Genomic DNA, 21272 nt, shown 5'->3' on the forward strand with positions numbered 1-21272 from the left:
CTCTGCTCTGCAAAGTCACAGGATGGCTGTATGTGCTTGTCCTTAGTATCTAATCACTGTTTGGATTAGAAAGATGTAGCGGCAGGAGCAAGCGAGACTGCCCATCATCTTTGCGAACGACCCTGTTCATGGTGAAAAGTCATTGCGAACTGACGTGTTTAGGGAAAGAGGAAACAACTTTTTGTGCTGATTAGGGTGCTGTTTCTCAACAGCAGGCTGACCTAGTGTGGACATACAGCATAACAAGCTTTCTTCCCCAAATTAGCTTTTGACTTTTCTCTCTGAAGGTGTATTCTGCACATCCTGCTAAACTGTCCTCCAGTCAACCCCTGAATTTGAGATTTACAGATGGTTTGGGTGTTGTGTGGTTTTGTTTTTCCTTTTTTTTCCCTCCCATCAAGAAACTTAATGCTGTCTTTTTTTTTGTAAGCATTCTCCCAGTTTGCTTATTATTTAAAAAAAAAAAAAAAAAGATCCTGTCACGCTTCCCATGCTTAGCAGTTTGTTAATCATGGAGGAGTATTACGTGCAAGCACTAGGTTTGTGTGGGCTGTAGTGTTAAATCCACACTGGCCATGCTAACCTTATCTATGATGGATCCGTAAAACATCCCGCAGTGTCCTGCCTGTGGCAGTGGGAGATACTGAGAGTCTGGCTATTTAATTACTCACTCCATTGGTGGTCTGCTTTTTCCTACTCTACCTCTCCCAAAAACATATGCACACCTTGTTCCCTGCCTACTTTGTATGTACTTTTCTACATGCTAGCTTCTTCCATTTTTTGTTTTTGTTTGAAGAACAGCATGCTTATTGAGTGCATACAATACGTTCAGCAAAACCAAACAAATGGCATTTTTTCTTGCATTCAAATAATGAGCTTATGATACAGTAAAAAAACCCCTCTACATCATCCGATAAGGGTAACGTGCCCTGACTGTTCTGTTTTTCCACTTCACTTATGCAAGCAGTTTTCAAAAGGAAAACACAATGGTAGGATACGGTGTAACTTTGCTAATGCACTTGCTTGGTTGTCTTCACTGAAATCAGCTGCACACCTGGAGTCATTTATAGGCTCTGCACAGCAGCACAAGCTGTATATGCAGCTAAACATTTAAATAGGTATCTGTATTTCCTCAGAGATTTCTGATGTTGCACATAAGAGATCTGTTGTGCAAAGTATCCAAACAGCTACCTAAATACAGTATATGTAGGTCAATGGTTAAGTAGTCAAATAACCTGTCTTAAAACTAGTCAGTAAATACCAACTGTTCCCGTCTCTTTGGGAGTGGCTCAGGACAGCATTTGTAAATAGATAAGCTCCACCTTTGTTTTTCTGTGGTACTGGAACCTGGAAGGGAAGAAATTGCCCTTTTTAGTACTGGGTTCCAGTACCTTGCAATTTCAGGGTTTAGATTGCTGTGAAATGCCTTCACACCACCTCCCTCCTGCCAGTGACAATAAAGGTTTCAGTATTTTCTGTCAGAACATAGTAACTCATAGTCTCCACAAAATTTCTCTAGGTTAGGGAAATTCAGTAAATGTCCTAACACGCTTATTTTGAAAATGTAGCAGGTTGCAAACTGAATTCATCAAAGAGCTAATCTTGAGTTAACTGAGCTGGCCTTTAAGCTGAAACCTCTCATCTCTTGCTGCATCTGTGGGCTTGAGATATTCAGACTGCGTTAATGGCTTCACTGCATAGACAATAATTCCATTTTATCTCAAAGGAAAGGCAACTGCAGTTTGACCTATTTTCTGCCTCTCTGCCTTGCAGCCTGGCGCTACGTAGGAGCAACAGGAGGTTTCCTTTTCATTGCCATTCAGCTCATCCTGCTTGTTGAGTTCGCACACAAATGGAATAAAAATTGGTATGTGTTGAGCAAGTAGTATTTGCATAAAATTCTGGTGGACTCCTGAACAATACATTTCTCGCAACAAAGAATTTAAAAGTAGCATGGATGTAATTTCTGAAATAAGACACTTTACTCTCAATATTTAGAGCTGTTCATCTTTGCTTCATCCACTTTCTCCTTCCCCAGCGGACATGTTTCCTCCTTATCCACTTCTACTCTGCTGATTTAGTCTTAACCTCTATTGCTTGGCTTCCAATTAGTAGCATGTTGGGATGCAAGAACCTCTTACTTTAAGTTGTTTTATATTTTATATGAAAATATACCTGCTAAGAAACAGAGTGCTGCAAGAGAATAAAACTGGATTTGCAAAATGTAATAGTGAAACTGTGTGCAGTTTTTTTGTGTCGTGCTTTTTTGTGTCAGCTTAATGCACATCAGTTTTTTTTCTCGACATAAGAACTGCTCCTTTCTCTTCAACTTCTTTGCTTTTATCTAAATATGCAATTTCCATTATCAATCCACATATACCCCATTTTGGCATTGACTTAATTTCTGGTTTAGCATATTTGCTATTACCTTCCTAGCCCTTAGCCTCTCATCTATTTAAAATATTTAAACTGTCTTCCCACATATACGCAGGAGCTCCTGCCTCCACCTCCACCCTTTCTGTCTCTCATTTCTTCTTCTACAAACCTTTGCAGTCCTCTCTTGTTCTAGTTTGCATACTGACTACTAAGGAAGAGGTTTTGCAAACCTTTGGGCTCTGCTAGATAGCTGTTTTCAGGGAGGAATAGGTGAGATCTCCTTATACCACAGATATTTTTACTGCTAATTACTGTAGCTGCTTTTCTGTGGATGAAAGATTTCCAGCAGCAGCGTTTAACTTTAGCACTCTCTGACATTAGATATTCTTTTAAAATAAGCTGTTTCCACAAAACAAAACCAACAACAACAACAACAAAAACCTGCAAAACCTTCTATGTACCAAAAAGCCTTTTGTGCCAAAACAACTTTTTTAGTTCCCAGTCCTAAAAAAACAGTGGTCTTTGCAAGAGGTGTTTGGAAGGTGAAGAAAAAAAAAACAAGATGGACCACACTTCAGTTGAGGGAGACTGGTGGGATAAACCCAAATGGAGAGAAGGCTTTTTAAGCGAAAGGGTAGTAAAACTGTCAGGGTAGCGCAAGAGGCAGAAGAGAGGCACATCAAGCAATATGCCTTTGCTGTCCTTGTGTGAAGAGCACCGCTTGCTAGCTGAGTCTGGGGCACACTGAGTTCCTGCTGAGGAAATCCCTGAAGTATTGAGCTGAGATGCGCTGACAGGCTGATCCCAGAGATTGGGAGTCCTAGGAGTCACGCTGGGCTATAATTACAGAAACAGCTGGGCATGATAACACAGAAGATTAATGCTAAGGAACGTTCCCCTCTGTTTCACGAGAGGAACTTTGTAAGGGCCTGTGTTGGTGTAGTGATGTACACATGCTTCAGCAGAGTAAGCACTGTGTTTTGTGTTTGAGGATATGAACTATTCAGCTATTAGAATTTTTTGTCTCTGGGAAGGGAAGACAAAGATAAGGTGCTTGTCTCTCTTTCCCCAGGACTGCAGGTGCAAACCACAAGCAGATGTGGAATGGTTTACTTGCCCTGGTCACTCTCATCTTGTACTCCGTGGCTGTGGCAGCCCTCATCCTCATGGCTCTTTTCTACACACGCTCAGAGGGCTGCATGTACAACAAAGTCCTGATCGGTGTTAACGGTGGCCTGTGCCTCTTTGTGTCACTGGTGGCCATATCGCCCTGTGTCCAGAATCGTGAGTCTGCTGACCTCTTCTTCTCCTGGGTTTCTGGATGCTGCCACAGTTGTGTGCCTGGAGGCATGAGCCGTGTTCTGGGCAGAAAGTCTCATGATAGCTCAGAGCTGGTGCTGCTCTTGCGCCTGTCCTTTATCTACACTATGAAGTGCTATCGCTGGTCATCAGCTCAGCTGCTAAAACTACAGAGGTGTGAGACATCTTGGGTGTGCCATCAGGCAGTCATAGTGTAAACAAGGCTCACATGCTGATGGCTGGTAATGTGTTGTGGAGCCTAGACAGCTCTTGCCGTGGTAGCAGTTGAGGTGATGGCTGTCGAGCTCATTCACCACTGTTCTACCATTTACTTTTGACTGCTTGTGATTTACTATCTGTAAAGTTTGGACCTGGAGGAGTTGACAGTAGTATTTCATGCTTCAGTATATTTTATGTGTGCTGTTAGTATCTTGCATACATTGGACCTGGAAATAGTAATTTGAGTGACTCCAACACAAATTTTACAGGCAAATAAAACCATCATGGCAGCTTGTCAGTAGCTTTTGGAAAGCTGGTGCTTTTGGTGAAAGCAGAGGGGTGATTCTTTACTTATGTGGGAATCTTTAATGCCTTTCTAAAACAGCCACCAGAACTAAAGGACAGGCTCTTTTCTCTTTACATGCCAGTGGAAATGTATCTAAACTGCCTCAAAAACTTATGAACTGCTTTAAGTAAAACATAAAAGGTACTGTTCTCTTCTGAAAGATACTAGTGTACTGTTCTTTAAAGGGTATGAATTTCTTTTTCAATTTGTTAAAATGTCTGCAAAAATCACTTATTTTCCTCTTTATTGTAAAGGCCAGCCCCATTCTGGTTTGCTGCAGTCAGGAGTTATCAGCTGCTACGTCATGTACCTCACTTTCTCAGCACTATCCAGCAAGCCACCAGAAACTAGTAAGTTATCTGATGCTTTATGTAAATTCTTTTAGACATGCCATGTATTAAAAGCAAGAATTTAGCAAACCTGACTTAACAAATTCAGAGAGATAGGAGTGCTGGGTTTGGTTTCTTCTATGCAGAAGAAATCGCAAATACTAAAAATAAATCTGTGCAGGAGAGAGACCATGCAATTGGCACTCTCCATTTATCTTAAACGCTTTGGTCTAGGGGAGCTTAATTTACCTTGGGTGAGTTGCGTATGTTGCACCAGAGCAATTCCAGTCTGTTTCCTACAGACAAATTTCCCAGAGTCTTGTAACCTGTTCCTCATGTGGCAAGCACATGTTCTCATATGATAGGACATGACTGAATACATGATGTGTTTGGTCATGTGATTGGAAAGGAGTTGGAACAAATAGCTCTTGGATGCCTCTGGAAGCAGCTGGGTGATCAGCTCCATCCAAAAGTCTACTAGGTCCACCACCAGTTAGTAGGTGCTGGCCATGAGAGTGGGTACTAAAATCCCTTCTTTTCTCCTAGAATTAGTATGCTAGGTAGCCTTAGTTCTGGACTTCTAATGGAGCAAAAACTTGAGTACCGCTCGTCTTTCATTTTGAGAGGAAACATTCTGAGAAGGGACTTGGAGTTATACTGCAGGTGTTTGAGATGATGCTGTTTTTCAGCAGAGTTCCTGTACTGCACTTCCCTTCTGACCATCGGCACTGCAAGCCAGGAGTAGGGAACTCCCTAGAGTTTCTAAGTTCTTTATGCTACAAAAACCCAGCAAGGCTTCACAAGCACAACTCAAACTATTTCCTTTTCCCAGGTAACCATCAGATTCACCTATTTGGACAGGGAGCATTCTTTTCACTTAAAGAAGACTTTTCTGATTCAAATTAATAATGCTAAAACCCCTGTCTTTATTATTGCTCAACTTTTAGTGCTAAATAGTTGAAATAATGATAACTAGAGGAAAGTAAGTCCGTTGGCAGGAAGGAGAAGTTTTTACAGACACCTCCCAAGAAGAAAGGGGAGAGATGGAGGAAGGACCCTGTCACACTTGTGTAGGCACAGGCACACACACATATATATTCTAATGCTAAGAAAGAAAAACAGTATTTAGGTGGAAGATTTACTTACGGAGCTTAAGCAGTGTTTTTGAATGAATATAGAAGTTAATTTAAAAGGCATCTGAATGACTCATAAGACTTGACACCGTGTAAAAAAAAAAAGAAGAAAAAAGGGGAAGAAAGTGATGTACAGTGTTTGATCATTGGCCTTGTGTTATTTCATGCCTGTGACAGTCAGAGCCTTCAGCAGTTAAGTGAATGGTCTGATTCTTCTGGTATGTATTGTAAGTGTGGTTATTGCATTTGTCAGAGTACGCATGAAGCACAGTCCCTCAGGCCTCCTGAATCAGATGTTCCTCCTTGTCTTCCCAGGCCAGAGAACTCTCATGGTTGTCATCTACTCTCAGAGATGCTCCTTTCTCCACTGTCTGTGTGATGAGGACTCTCATACTGGCCTGTGCAGCTTTTACAGTGGCACATGCTGGAGAATGTATGGGGTGCTGGCACTTACTAAGGTGTCCCATGCCCTGTGACTCAGATTTGCCATGAACTTACCTAATGTTGACTCATTACTCAGGGAGGGACTTTCAAATTGGCCATCTCACAAATTGGCCACCTTGCAAACCAGGCCTGAAGAAAATGTAAGCTGCAAGTATTTATTTGCAACACTCAAAAAGCAGGGTTGCAAATGTTTTTAGAAGGAACTGGCAAACAAAAGCTAATGTCTGTTGAACCTGTGCTTATCAGTGTGCCTTAGCTTTTTGGTGCCAGACTTGGCAAAAAGGCCTGCCAAACAGTGGGCCTATCTTGCTGCAGAAGTGTACCTGATGGATGTAGGTGGGGGATTCTGCACATCTCTGGCCAGGGTGTTCTATAAAGCTTGTCATCCCTTCTTTTGCTCCCACCTCCACGCTGTCCCTGCTGTGTGCTGCTGTTTGTGCAGCCCTGCAGGACCATGCAAAGTCCTTCCCCGCCAGGTCAGGGGACTGACTTTGAGTTTATTTTTAACCCAGGTTGTAGCCTTTGGTGCATTTTGCCCTCTGCCCCTGCAAACAGTTGTGCTGTCCTAATGGGGATGCAGTGTGGCTGCTGGAAGGAAAGAGGAGATATGAACACAGTTTGTCTTAAACAGTATTGGCTCAAAAAGCTCTTGATTTGAGATAAGGTGCAGCTGTAATCTCTTGCTTTAGGGTGATGCTGCGTGCTACTAGTCTGCCTTGCCTTGACGCCAAGCAGACACCAAAAAGCCAGAGGTATCTCAAGAACTGAATTGGTTTCATTTCAAGGACCTAGAAGTAGCATTTGCTTAGACGTTAAGATAAAATCTTGCCTGTAACTGGTGCATCTCCTTTTCTTTCGTCTTCTACGTATCAGCCTGAGAACAGGGCAACTACACACCACCTGTTTTTCACTGAGTATGAATTTCATAGTTGTCCTCCAGGCACCCCTGCTGTCAAAGAAATTTATGGTGTCAGGTCTGTACTATCTCAGTCTTATATGACTCTGTAGTCTTGGGTGAAGTGTTGATAAACTTCCAACTTCTTATTTCTTAGTTCACCAAACAGTCTCTTTCCTTGTTTGTCTGCTCTTGTCAAACAAGAAATTTTAGTACTCTGCTAAGTTGCATTTTTGTTTTGCCTGAAACACAGAATCTGCCAGGTCAGATTTACAGAATTTTTTCTGTATGATCTTTTTAAAAGATAGATAGAAACAACTGAAATGTACCTACCCAGTGTCTGAAGTAATAAAAATATTTCGCTGAAAGCCTTCAATCTGAAGACTGCTTTGAAATATAGTGAAATGAGCTTTGCTAACTGCTCTTTTTGTTTTGTTTTGTGAAGTCCTGGATGAAAACAATCAGAACATCACAATCTGTGTACCTGAATTTAGTCAAGGCCTGCACAGAGATGAAAACCTGGTTACTGGCCTGGGTACTACCATTTTGTTTGGCTGCATTTTATATTCTTGGTAAGTCTGGGGGTTTGCAGTTACCTCACTGTAAATGCAATGTTATGGTCCAATTAGTGAAGGCTTATAGCAGGTCTCATGCAGACAAAGTAATGGGGAGAAGTAGCATAGAACTGAGCTGAAAGGTTCACATTCTCCTCAGTTTCAGAATGGTTAGATGTTTTAGCCAAAAATGTTCAACAAGATAATACAACTTTTGAAACCAATATATTTCATTAAAACCAGATGGAGCAATTTACATCTAGAGGTGGAGGGGAAGGCATTTCCAGCTGTGCATGATCCCAAACAGTCTCAGGGTGCTTTGATTCTGTATTTACTCTTTCTATAAGAAAAACTCTATGCAGTTATGTCCATCTAAAAAAAGTATCTGAAATTTCTGTAGCCTCCTGGCAGAGGCTGTGACTGTTCTTCGAGGGTCTTTAAAACAAACAAAACTGGGAGGGTTTAGGGCTTCCTTTGAACAAGCAATGAGCACAGTACTGCCATCAGGATTTGCCAGTGATCTCCTGCTCTAAAAAAGTCTGTGCCTATGTATTTGTGATGCTCACCTTGTATTATTGCAGCCTACATCAATAAATTAAGTCATGCTCTGGGACAGGGCAGGGGGGTGAGTTGCTGATGATTGAGAGGTGTTGTTTTGGCTGTGCAGGTTGCCAGGAGACAGCACTGCCTGTGTGCTGCACATTTTTGAGCAGGTTCTACTTCTGAATCAGTCCACTTCAAAATTCACATAGTGAAACTCCATCATAATTTTGAAGTGAAAATGAGAGATTTTCTGAAGAGGCAGCACAGCTACTCTTCTGCTATCAAATATGGATATGTGTTCCATATAATTCTGGTATCAAATGTATGAATATCATGTGTCATGGATCTAGTTCACATTAGAACAGTGTTTTCAGTGCACCAGGAAGGTGTTTTGGGAATGCAGACAAGCTTCACATAGCCTGCAGGGGAAGTGCACCATGTAGCGGGGTAGAAAGGCCTTCAAGGGGAATGTTTTCAAGTATTGCTTACTAAGGCTCAGTGTGTACAGCAAAGCATTAACACACATCTCCCAGCGGGTAATGGGAAGTTTGCATTACACATCCTGAAAGGGGAAGACTGGGCAAGAAATTATTCTAATCAGAAGAAAACAGGCAGGATTCCCCCCCAGACGACTGCAGTCATGCAAGAAAGTGATTTCCAGCAACTGGTACACTGACAATAGCGGTTGGTGTAATTTCACTGGCAAAGCCTTTGCAGAAATGCTGAGTCTAAGTGATGGCTGTGAAGTTAATATAAAAGCATTGGTTGTGCACAGCAGGGGAGATCTCTTCTGAATTGCAAATTGGAGCGCTTAGCTCTTTGCTGCTGTTGATGGTGATGAATTCACCACCTTTCAGGAGTGACCTACTTTTAAGCTCATGATTCAGCCTGAGTTGGCCAGTAGCTGGCTGTCAGGCTGGTTTATACTTGTGCAGAACAAATGTTTCACATGCTTAGTGCTTGATATATGCCTATATCCAGGCAAATGCTTAGCTTAGACATGGGAATAGACTATGTTTGTTGTGGTGTTGAAAAATCATCCTGTTGGGCTTATACTTATGCCGAGGGTTTTGACGTTATCTTCTTTTGCTCCTAGTTTGACCTCAACAACACGTGCAAGCTCAGAGGCACTGAGGGGAATATATGCAACACCTGAAACCGAAGTGAGTTCTTGCTTCCTTCCACAGGATTTCTGTGCAGACTTCCTCATGTGCTTTTCTTGCTGCTGTTTTCATGGCTAAGTAATCTGTAATTAGGTGAAAACAGAAGCTTGTTTGTATGTGCTTCTAGGTATGGAATCGACAGAACACTTGTCCACATTGGCCCTTCTGCAGCTCTTGCTTGTCGTGGAGGTGCCTTTATGTACTGAAATAATTTGCTGCTCTTGCAGTTTATTTAATGTCCTGCAGACTTTCTGTAAATCTTGTTGTGCTCCATACAAGCTCATGTCCTGTCATGTGAAGGAAGAGTCTGCTGGGAAGCTATCAGAAAAAGAAGTGGAGGTGTTCTTAAACATTTGCGGTCCTGGTTGCCTTTGTTCTCACAGCAACTGACTATGATCCCAAGTTCCTATCTCTTATTTTTATTTCCACACATAAGTACTTCCTTTCTTTTTGCCTGTAATTATATCTCACTCAGATTATATTTCTTGTCCCTGTTTCACCAGTACAGGTTTCTTCATTCAACCTGCCTATTTCTTTGGCCTTCTTATGCTGAGAACACCCAGAAGCACTGGGAAATGAGCGGGTTTTTGCTAAGTAACAGTTACCCCTTGCTTAGGCTTTCTAGTGTCACTCTTCAAATGTATCTGTGTGTTTGGAGGATGAATCTCCGTCCCTAGCTGTCTCTCCATTGGTGTTACTTGCAGCTTTAACTTCTATTTTTCAAGTCTTCAATCAGCGTGTTTGTGAGAATCCAAAACCGCAGAAGTATCTGCTGAGGCACTTGGTGTTTGCAGTAGCTGGGCATGGGGACACAAAACACGTTTCACTGTGGGAGTGATACCGAAAAGCTGGTCGAAGAAACTCTCTTAAGACTCATTTTGGAGTTTTTCAAAGCAGGCATTCTTTATTGCAGCGCTGGATGCACGGGGGATAGTTCCACCTAGCGTGCATACCACAGCATTAGCACAAACAGGTTATATAGAATAACTAATTGCATATTAATCAGATTAGTATACATACACGTAAAAATGATCCTGATTGTCATAGTACTGCCTACATCCGATCATGCGCAATGAAGGATTCACTTGAGTCGAAGGGCTGCTTTTGCGACCACCGACCCATTTGAAGTTCTTGTTGGCTGTGCTTGAAGTCTTTATTCTTGTCCTTGTTCTTTGATCTTGAAGCTTAACGCAGTTTCAATCACACGTGGTCAGTTTCAACATTGCTCTCACCTAGCATACGGGAACATCTAGCCATAAGAGCAAAGAACTGCAAAATGTATGAGTAACTACCTCTACTAGTTAATTGCTTGGCTATACTTTTGTCTGTTGTTTCAATCATAGTGTTAGTATAAGGTTTCTAATAATTATTTACCAAATCTCACTTTTACAGTCAGCTCGCAGCAAACCAGTTTCCATGGCTGGCACAAAATATTAAAACCATCAAAATATTTAGACACACCGTAGAGAATGCCTGGAAATACGCTGTCAGGAGCATGTCTGTGCCGGAGGAGCTTCGCTGTGGCAGGACGGTGCGACTGGACGGGGCGCCGGGCCCAGCGCTGAGGAGCTCAGCGCCCGGTGGCTCCTCGCTCCGGCCCCAGCCCTCGCAGGCGGGCAGCCTGCCAGCGGGCTCAGCATCGGGCACCGGGACGTGGCCGGGCCCTCCTCGGGCAGATCCGGCGGGACCCGTGTGCCTTCCCACCCCGTGCTGAGGAGGCGCAGGCCGGGGCGGAGGGCACCGGAGAGAAAGCAGGCGCCCCTCGTGCCCGCCGGCCTGCGCCGCAGGAGGAGGTCTCGTCCAAAGGGCTTGGGGCTGCGGTGGGCCCTGCGGCAGGAGCAGCGGGCAGCTTGGGGGCGGCTGGCGCGGGGCGGAGGCTGGATGTGGCCCCCTCGCTGGGAAGGTCCGGCCCGTCTGCCGCAGTGCTTGCGGACAGGTTTACTTCCAGACCGTTTGGTTTCAAAGAGCGGTACAAGAGCCGCTGGATGTAAGGATAAAGAAATGCCTGGTGAAGAGCAACTAATTGCACTCTGATTGCCTTCCCTGTGGCAAAGGGCCTTTGTCTCCTGGCCAGGAGCCTGAACGTAGCTCTGCAGTCGCTTGTGGTGTGCGGAGGGTCTGTTGGCGTCTGTGCGGGAGACAGCTGAGTGTTACGAGGGGCTAGCGGTATGTCGGCCAGCGTTGCTAGTTTCACCTGTGCGTGCGAGGACTTAATTGCAACTGATTAAAAAGTTTGAGGGAACACAGCACTTGCATCAGAATGTGAGTGTGGCCCAAGGGGAGCTCAGGCTGGCACTGTAGGTGAGGCTTGGCACAGCAGTAGAAAGAGATATGGAGTAAGGGTTTTATTTAAACTGTTAGCCAGTCTCTTAAAAAAGAATGTGCTTTTTGGCTTTTCATGAGTTTATGAACCCAGTGAGTACGTGTAATCATGGATATGCAGGGCTTACTACCTGATTTTTGGGGGTGTTAGGAAAACTTGCAACTGGCCCGTGCTGACCGACGAGAGACGCTAGAACACAAAGTATAGAATTACAAGGGTAAATATTTATTCATGCGCATGAGGTGTCCCAGCCAAATTGGGCTACCCCAAATGTGGTTTTACACAGGGTCCTTATACCCTTCAAGCATTCAACTATAGCATGATTTGACTAACACCCACACCACCGATTACTAGTCATAGTAAAACTTTGCAGAGCAACTATATTTCTGCAGTGCTCTTGCCGCTTGCCTGTTGATCCAGACATCCCTGGAGTCAGTCTTGCAACAGCTACTTACCTATGATGCTGGGCGGGTTTCAAAGATGTGTTGGAGGGGCTAGGATGCTGGCATTATCTTGGTTGTCCAGGGGTATCTTTTAACCTTTATGGACAGCTCTAAGCTTCCAAGAAGCAAAGTCTTTATTTCCAGGGCCAGGCTGTCCTTTAGTTTATTTGACTTAAGGATGAACAATACCAACGTCTCCAGTAAAACTCCACTGCTTCATTACATTGCAGTGTATACTGTGAACTAATATATTTTAACACAGTTAATAGACTTTCATGCTATAAAGACTGCTTGACGTAACAGTTGGGGAAGGGAATTTTCATTGTCTTCATCAGACCACAACCAAAATAAACCCCAGAGTAGGATTTTATCAGAACAAAAAACATTGGTGATGCACTACAGAAAGTGCTGACTTGTACTGTGGTCTGGTGCAGAAAGTGCACTTACTTACATATTTATTGAGTGATTAGCACCCTTTTCACGTTTATGTTACCACTCAACACAAAAAGTGTCAATTTCAACTTCCCTTTTTCCATCAGTTAATAAAAAATCTTCATTCTGCTTGTACTCATTCTGGTTCCATTTCAGCAAAATCTTGCAAAGATAAGTAGATTTCTGACTTTGCTTCTGCAGTTGTGATTTCCAACCCATGCAGCAGGGTTTTAAAAGTTCCTCATACTTTCATTTCAGTAGAGAAATTTTTTATTTAAAAAGCACTTAGATGCAAGGCTGAAGAGGTGCATCTCCTCTGAACTACTAATGTGCAACTGCTTTACTGTAGGTTTTCCACCATTTTGTTCTAATTATTTGCACCAGTGTTTGACCTTGAGTTACGTGAAATGGGTAGAGTAATTCTTAGAGAATGGTTAATTTGCTCCAAATCTTACTGAGTAGGTTTTTCCGAAGCTTAGAAAAAGCTCTGTTATTAACTACTTGGCTAATCCTAATTTGAGTTTTGTGCTGGTTGGAAATACAAACCAGACTTTTCTAAATTAGTGTCTGTAGCGTAGACATAACAGACCTTCCTTCACCAACTGTTCTGCTTCTCTGCTGTAGCACGGACTCTTACCCTTCCTGTTTTCTGTTCCACAGGTAGCTCGTTGCTGCTTTTGCTGTGTGCCTGACGGAGATGGTAATTCCATTTTCACTGCACAATTTACCTGACTTGTGGCTTTCAGACTAAAGCCAAGACAGTAAGGACACAGCTGCGGAGAGCTGCTTGTATCATTGTTCTGTAGCATATTGAACTGAAGCAGCTGAAGTACTCAAAGTTAGGCTAGGGAAGGATGCAAGGGATGTAACAATACCATTTTAAAACAACAAGCTAGTTAATAATTCCTTACGAGACATTTCGTTACTGCAACATACAAAAAGTAATCTCTGCTCTTTGCATGCTTATGGGTGTGATTGACTGCTGGAATTTTGGCTCAGCAGCTCTGCAGGGACTGCAGTTCAGGAGTGAGTTAGGAGGGGAGTGTCCTGTTTGCAGACCTGGTACCATCAGGGTTATCAGCTTGGACTTGCCAGAAGAGTATTGTACAGGTAGAGCAATTTAAATGACGCAAATGCTCAAAAACTAGCCAGTAGGCCAGGAAGCTGATACAAGGCAGGATTTCAGTGGCAGTTGAATTTCTTTTACTAAAGGCTTAGGCCCATGCCCTGAGGGCAAGGAAGTGTTCAAGTGTTGCTCTGTATCACACTTTTCTAAATCACACCATAGGTGTTTGCTGTGTTCTTTGTGAAGTCAGCTGCCATTTTCAGTTCTTACTAAATTTGCAAATGCTTTCTTGTTTCCTGTCTCATACAGCTGATGCTGAAGACCACATTGAAAAAAGGGGAGGCCAGACTGTGATTTATGATGAGAAGAAAAGCACGGTGTACAGTTATGCCTACTTCCACTTTGTTTTCTTCTTGGCTTCGCTCTACGTGATGATGACAGTAACTCATTGGTTCCAGTAAGTGTATTTCTTTAAAGCTGAGTAATGTCTCTGCGTTGAGAGGGGAGATGTGAATGGGAACTTCTGCCATTAGTGTGTCTTCTCTCCTTAAGTAAGAAGCTGGAAGAGGTGTTACAAGTCCTTCCCGGGTGATTCTTGAGCAAGATCTTGCTCTACAAAGGGCTGCTGTCCCCTGCTTCATGTCTGGGTTAACCTAGTTGAAGTCTGTGACCCACTTGGAAAAACAGAGGATACTGCAGTCAGAGATATCAATAGTGAGTTTATTGCTTCTTTTTTTTTTCCTTAACAGTTATGAAAGTGCTCAGATTGAAAAATTCTTCACCGGAACCTGGTCCATCTTCTGGATTAAGATGGTCTCCTGTTGGGTTTGTGTCTGTCTGTATTTATGGACTCTCATTGCTCCACTCTGTTGCCCAACCAGAGAGTTCTCAGTGTGAACACTCAGAAGATCCTTCCATGTTTTTATCTTTTTTTTTTTTTTTACAAATAAAATACAACAGTCATTTTGCAAGGAGGAAACACCTATTGCCCACTTATCCTAATGTACCAGTTAGTAACTTTTTAGTCAGACTAAACAAATGATTGAAGACTTTTTTACCCTTTTTTAATTGTTATGAACAAGCATTGCCCAAAGGAACAAATCTGTCCCAAAAGTTTGTAATGCTGATGTGTGGAGTGTAGGAAACACAGTTGTTGCATAAACTGGAATAAGTGAAATGCTTTTCAAATAACTGACAATCTTTCTCTGGCTTCATTGGCAAGAAAAGAAAAAATCATGGTGCAGATATATCTTCTTCCTTCCTGTGAATGTTGGGTATCTTCTAGCAAATATGCATTCCTTTTTATACTCTTTTATTAGCTGTTTCTTTTACAGTTTGCAGTGATGATTTGTACTGCTGTTTTGTACAGCATATAATTCTTGTAAGTAGTATACAGATATTTTTTTCCGAAAACATAACTAATTACTTCTGTAGAAATAGAGAACATGTAAGAATTCAACTGCCAAAGCATCTACTAAAAATTGTTTATCTAAATATTAAATATATTAAGTTATTGTATACCTAGATTGAGAAAGGAATGTACCAATGATAATAGAGTATTTATTCTGTTATAACTTTAAAAGGCACCTGAATATTTTATGCAATTCAGATCTGGTCTGATTGTTAACAGAAGGGGATTTCTACACAAAAATTCTTAAACTCTGAATTTTGTCTACCTTTGCTTTGCCAGCTCACTTAAACTGCAAGTTGTGTGTACTGCACAGGGATTCAAGATACGGTACATTCTTTATTCAGAATGTTTGCTGTTGAGAAAATGCTAATTACAGGAGCACTGCCAGTTGCTGTTAAATTTAAAAGTGGAGTGCTCATTTACTTTTCTACCCTGCTGTTTCAACTTGTGTCTAAAGATCTCCCAGGATCTTCAGTTCTGTTTCCATGACTAATTTTATAATATTTTAAATGCATTGATGGTCAGAAAATGACTACAGTGTGTCATCTTCCTTTTCTGCCTGTGTGTTGGTTAGAAAGTATTCTTTCTAACTGCTATATTTTTATACTCCTCTGTTGATGTTAGTTTTGCTGTTGGGATGGGACTTAGCCAACCAATCCATTAATGGAGACTAAACTTCTTTTGGAGAACTCCTATTCCAAGCAGTGGGGTAAGCAGTCAGAAAAACAAAACCAGAAGACACAAATGTAACAGCAGCTGCCTTAGTACAAATGACTGACTTGACAATGTTAAATCCTACCATGTAATTTTTATTTGCTTTAAGCAGATGATTTGGTGGTAGAACAACAGCTCAGATGCCGTAAATGCTAAATAAGGTTGAACCCACTGTAGCTATCTACATTCCAGTGGGATAAATTAATGACATACGCTAGTCCCAGAGGTTTTGTCTTCTCTCTCTCTCTGTATATACACATACAATGTGAAATATGCAGGATATAAACAAAATTAACTGATTTAGCAGTGCTCTTTTTGAAATATGATTGAGCCTTAAATCTTCACCCATTCTTTCTGCAAAACAAAGAAAAGCACAAGATAATGGCCAATGAGATGGCCAAAATATTTGCATGCCTTATTTGTTCTATTGCAATATTGATGGCTAATGCACACCTGGTGAGTAATCCTAATGTAACAGATCTCAGTTCTGCTCTTGTTTTCATTACCACTTTAGCTGTCTTGTTGCTGTGGTATCCTAGGGCTTCTGTCCTGCTTGGAGTTTGCTAGGGATGCGATCTTCCCAACCCCCTGCAATCTTAGGAAATCTACAGGACTGCAGTCCTGTATAGTTACACCACCTATCCCAGTGATTAGAAGCCTCAAAGTACATCTGTCATGAGATCTGAGAGAAGGGGGAGTCTGTCCAGAGGTGACTCTCTTGCTGCTCTTCTTCTTGTGTGCGCCTCGGGGGAAAAAAAGCAGTTCAAGCTTAGCTTTGACATTGAGTTAGAAAACCAACAAATAGCTCTGGAGAGTTTTTTCTTTTGCTTCTGCTGCGAGGTTCTGATCTCACGAAGAGCTCTGCTGGCATGGGGGCCCGTCAGTATGTCTCTGCCTGCGTTTAGAGTCCAGCCATGCAGATCCTTCTGCAGTTGAAAAAGGCCTTTTTTAATGCATTCACAATCTAGACGCCTTTATCTGTCCCATCTCGAAGATAAGAGCTTATGGGCTGTGCAGTGATGACTAACAGTTGTCCCACCTAACTCATAGCAGCTATTCTGACAAACAGTCTTGGTCCAGTGCTAGAGCTGTGAGCTGCAGCTGAGATAGTCCAGGCTCTGGCTCCTCCCTTGGCAAATTCTGTTCCCTAAAGTACAGAGGCTCGCAGGAGTTGCCTTCTGGTGCCGTATGTGTTGTACTATGAGAAACCAAGCTTTTTTTTTTTTAAATTAGCAATGTTTTTTATAACAGAACAATCTGGGCAAGGAGCTCTACAGAAGGCAGCATGCATTATGTCAAGTTATAGGGCAGAGAATGGTAACTGTTCTCTGGTTCTGGTAGCAGGCATCCCAGTGACAAATGTGGATGATCTTAATACATATCTTGGCCAATGGATGTTCTTATTTGTTTACGAAAACACTTATTTTATGTAGGCAGTATCAGCCTGCATGAGAACTTCCTGCACCTCCTTGTGCTTATTTTTTTTATAGTTTGTATTAAAGGAAATAGATTTTGCACAGAGGAAACAGGGTTGTAAGAGGAAAGTCCACAGTGAGCCCATTCTTCTTACACAGCACTCGCCTCACTTAGTTGCTCCTTCATCCTTCCCTTCCACCAACTATTGACCTTAAGCATCTAGATCTGCGGGTATACATAGGGTGAGGATGGGGCAGTGCTTGAATACACTGCTTTGTCTGCATCTGAGCAAACGTATGGGAAAAGACCCCAAAAATAACTTTTGAGGACCTGTGTGTCCATGCTGTGGCTCCAGATCCAGCTATGGATCTCCAGGCCTTTCAAAGGAATCAGTAACTGGTAGCACCTGGGTGTGCAAAGTCTCTAGTTCCTCGGTGAGGCATGGCTTCCTGCTGGCCAGGCAAATGTTACAGCCTTAGCATTCACTGTAAAATCTGTACTGTGAACTTCCATGTGCAACTACTTATCAAAATTCTTGGCTAGGGTCAAGGATTGAAATGCCCAGTTCATAGATTCCAAGTAGTTCATGCAAATGGGTTTTTTGAAACCTTTTTATGAAGTGCCTTCATACCTACTGCTGTGATAGTTAATAATTCTGGTGGCACTGGAACTGGAAAACCTGAACTGAGCCTGTGACTGGGTGATGCTGCCTTGTACGTTACAGCAGTGTGTACAAGACACACCCAGACCCACAGTGCATGTGGAAGACCAAATAATCTGTGCTTGACAAACCTGGGGATGAGACTGATTCAGATATTCCTGTGCAGTGGAAGATGAACTGGGAAAACTTACAAATAGCCTGATGATTTTGTAAATAAATGAGTAGTTGTTGCTTACATTTAAATTCAAGCTGTAAACAGTTAACTTTCTCTCCCCATACCTGAAAGTGCAGGTAACTGCTCTGCTTGAGGCAGTTAGCTGTGCAGTGTCTGTCCTGCCTTGTGCCACAATTGTTCATTGAATTTGTTCCAAGACATAAGTGAGCGGTGCAGCATTTCTGGCTCCTAATATTTTTGGGTTGTGTGAAGTGAGGAAGCTGTTGTTACAAAGACAGGAAGGCTGGAGAAATGTCCTGTACAAAGTTTCCTCTAGTTAAACTTGAATTTGATCTAATATTATCATTTAATGGACTCTTGGAGGAAAAGACTGTGTTGGAAGAAGTTAGTTCTGCTGGGAAGGTGAAACAATTCTATTGGTGTTCTACTTTTTCAAATTTGCTATCATAAAAGGTTATTTGGAACCTCACTGCTGCACTGTCATCTGAGACTGGAACAATTTTAGTTTTTCTCCTGGAGGCAACCAAGAGCTGCAATCGTGACTGGTTCTTGTTCGGACTAAAATCATTCAGACAGACTCAGAGAGCAAGTCTCTGAATCCAAATAGCTGGACTAACAAATGAGACCATAAAACCTTACCAAGAATGTGTGGAAAGCAGATGGATATGCTTCTTTGCTGTTTACCACCTAGTTCCTCAAAGTGCACAGGCAGCCCTTGCAGCTGGATGCTAAGTAAGGAACTCCACTGTGATTACACATGAGAGTTATTACATGTTTGTGATACTCTTAGCTTTGTATTTCAAGTATTTCCATGAGGGTCAAAAAGCTCGTACTTGCCCAGCTAATTTGGTAAATCCTGGCTGGGTTGGGCCACTTTCGTCTGAAACGGGTAATTCAGTGTTGCTGATGTATGCGTAGTCCAGAGAGAGGGCTTATCCCCTCACAGAATCGTGAACACTGCATGTCTATTTATTTATTTATTTTGTGTTTTAGCACCTTTTTACAAATCTAGAAGCGCTTTGAGATTATAAGCTATGCACATATAACTGCTTTATCAGCCACTGGTGCAGACATTTCTGGGCTAGAACACTGCTATTAATGAAGCAACCATTGCACTTGTGAAAAAGCTGTATTTTAACAGTTCTCTGGTTTTGACCAATGGATCAGGAAAATTTGGAAACTCAAGACAGTGCTGCTTGAACTTTGGCTAGCAGCCCACAGTATCCTGGGCATCTCCGAACACATTGGTAGCAAAATAATCCACTGACTGCTTTTAAAACACGCTATAAAGATTTTATGCTATAAACTGTTAGGCTTTTCTCCTAAACAAGTTGATGAAGCAAAATACCACGAGACTGTACCTGTGTGGCTAGATGAACAAGATTATCTGCAGCTAAAATTTTGCTCTCATCTTTCCTTCTGGGCTTTAGAAGCAATGTCTTTTGCTTGCGGGCTGTATCTCCTCATTTTATTTGCCTATTTCTCCTTGGATTTGTTTTTTGAAGGCATTGTAAACCTGCTTCACTCCCATTCTGCTTCCTGTCAAGTGGGATGTCTTTGGTGCTAGAAACTAGCAAAGACTTCTTTGCCAGCTGTTGTTGATCCTTTCCTTTTTATAGCAAGACAACCTGCAGTGTTGAAGCAAAGTCAAGGATCACAGTTTATTATATGGATCAGTTTTCCTCTGTGAAAACTGCTTCTTTGTTTTCTGAAGTGGCCTACAAGTTCTTGTGGGAGGAAAACACGTAATCAGTGCCATGACATTTTACTTCGTGTTTTCAATTTTGTGAACAGTAGCTTGAACTGAGTGTTTCACGTGACCGTACAAGAGTAATGCCAGGGGTCAAGCGCTTTAGAAAGCTTTGGCTTTTTGTGCTTGTAACAGGCTGCATAGCTTGGGAACTGGTATGTCTCTGCATTTTCAACATCCTGATGGCAGAATGCCCAAGTGCCCCAGGATGGGGATACAGACACACTGTGCAGGGTTTGAAGTAGAAACTTTGGGAGACTGGCATGACATCTGCTTTCTAATGCCCAAAGAAACTCTGTAGGTTTCAAGCAGGCATTAAATCCAGGGGGTTTTTGTGTTGTTTTTTTTTCTCAAAGCTGGTTTCAACTCATTCCACACCTGTTCAATAATGTGATTTTTAAAAAGTTGGAATTTATTTCAGATATAAGCCACGCTGGCTTCCCCTCATTTGCCAGTCTCCGACAGCTTCCAGTGCCGTAGCGTACAGCCGTTTGCACAGACTTCTTCAGAACTGCAGTTGTCAGCTTTGAAACCGCTCCAGCAGCTTAAAGCTTCCAGGGCTTTTGCTCACCAGAGCTGCGGGGTGCAACACTGCAGCTGCGCTTTTGCCAAAGGAGCCTCAGTGCGAAGCCAAGAAGAATTTTGGAAAGCTGTGGGGAAATAATGTCTCATTACTCATAACGTAGCTTTATTTTTCCTCTTACTGATACATGTCCAGGTGCTTAGGTGTCATTGGACATCCATGCAAACTTAAAGTGAGGAGAACTAACTCTCAGAGAAAATTGTTCAACTTGTCATATACAAGCTGAGAAAATATTTACTAGGAACATATGGGTTCACTGTCTACTTTTAGTTTACCACCAGTGAGTGGTGTTCAGTCTCATATACACAATGTTTGAAAACTGGATGCAAAGTAGTCAAAATGTAAACACTTTTTCTTAATGGTGAGGGGTTTTTAATTAGTCTTTTTCAAGGTTCTTAATATCTCAAGGGAACTTTTGGTGTGTATGTGTGGTTCTATTTTATTACGCTGTAGCCCAGTGAAGTGGAGGTTTGCTAGTTTATTTAACATTTTTGCGAGTGTTGTGATCTGTAGTAACTGTAACACTTTGACTTTTAAGGATTGGTAAAGATTTCAGAATTGTTAAGATCTTAATTTTAAAATAGTCAATAGCTTTGCCTTTTTAAAGCATGTTAATGGTTTTTATGGACACTTCCTTTTGTATACTGAGTGATTGTATTGTTATAGATTCAATGTTTAATGGACCAATAAAGTTTTTCTTACATTTGAAGTTAATTGTTGTGATATATAAAAGTTGAAAAGTCAACTCATTCTAGAGGTACTGTAAAAATATACGAATATATGAGCTAAGCAGTTACAGAGCCAGTAAAAGTAAATTGGTTGATCTTTTTGGTTCACTACATTTGGATGTTGTTTAACAAAAAAAGTGTTGGCCTATGGAGTATTACATGGATTCGCTGTCTATGTTATTTTTGTATTCCTCCAGAGCGTGATCTCAGAAGATGGCAGATTGCAGAGATTTGTCCATGGCTTCTGCTGTGTACAATCCAGCTCTGTG

The 21272-nt window shown here is 42.0% G+C and overlaps 1 protein-coding gene across 1 annotated transcript in view; it reads left to right on the plus strand.

The window, feature by feature from the left end:
* Positions 1 to 20984, plus strand: part of SERINC5 (serine incorporator 5) — a 53014-nt gene extending 32030 nt beyond the window's left edge. Inside the window, exons 5-12 of the mRNA XM_069776826.1 lie at positions 1774 to 1867; positions 3449 to 3660; positions 4495 to 4590; positions 7487 to 7613; positions 9235 to 9301; positions 13160 to 13199; positions 13875 to 14022; positions 14315 to 20984. Of these exons, the coding sequence (XP_069632927.1) occupies positions 1774 to 1867; positions 3449 to 3660; positions 4495 to 4590; positions 7487 to 7613; positions 9235 to 9301; positions 13160 to 13199; positions 13875 to 14022; positions 14315 to 14462 (932 nt within the window). The 3' untranslated portion in view covers positions 14463 to 20984. The remainder of the gene's footprint in view (positions 1 to 1773; positions 1868 to 3448; positions 3661 to 4494; positions 4591 to 7486; positions 7614 to 9234; positions 9302 to 13159; positions 13200 to 13874; positions 14023 to 14314) is intronic.
* Positions 20985 to 21272: the final 288 nt, after the last annotated feature.

The sequence above is a fragment of the Haliaeetus albicilla genome, chromosome Z (genome assembly GCF_947461875.1).
Source record: "Haliaeetus albicilla chromosome Z, bHalAlb1.1, whole genome shotgun sequence".
Lineage (NCBI taxonomy): Eukaryota > Metazoa > Chordata > Aves > Accipitriformes > Accipitridae > Haliaeetus > Haliaeetus albicilla.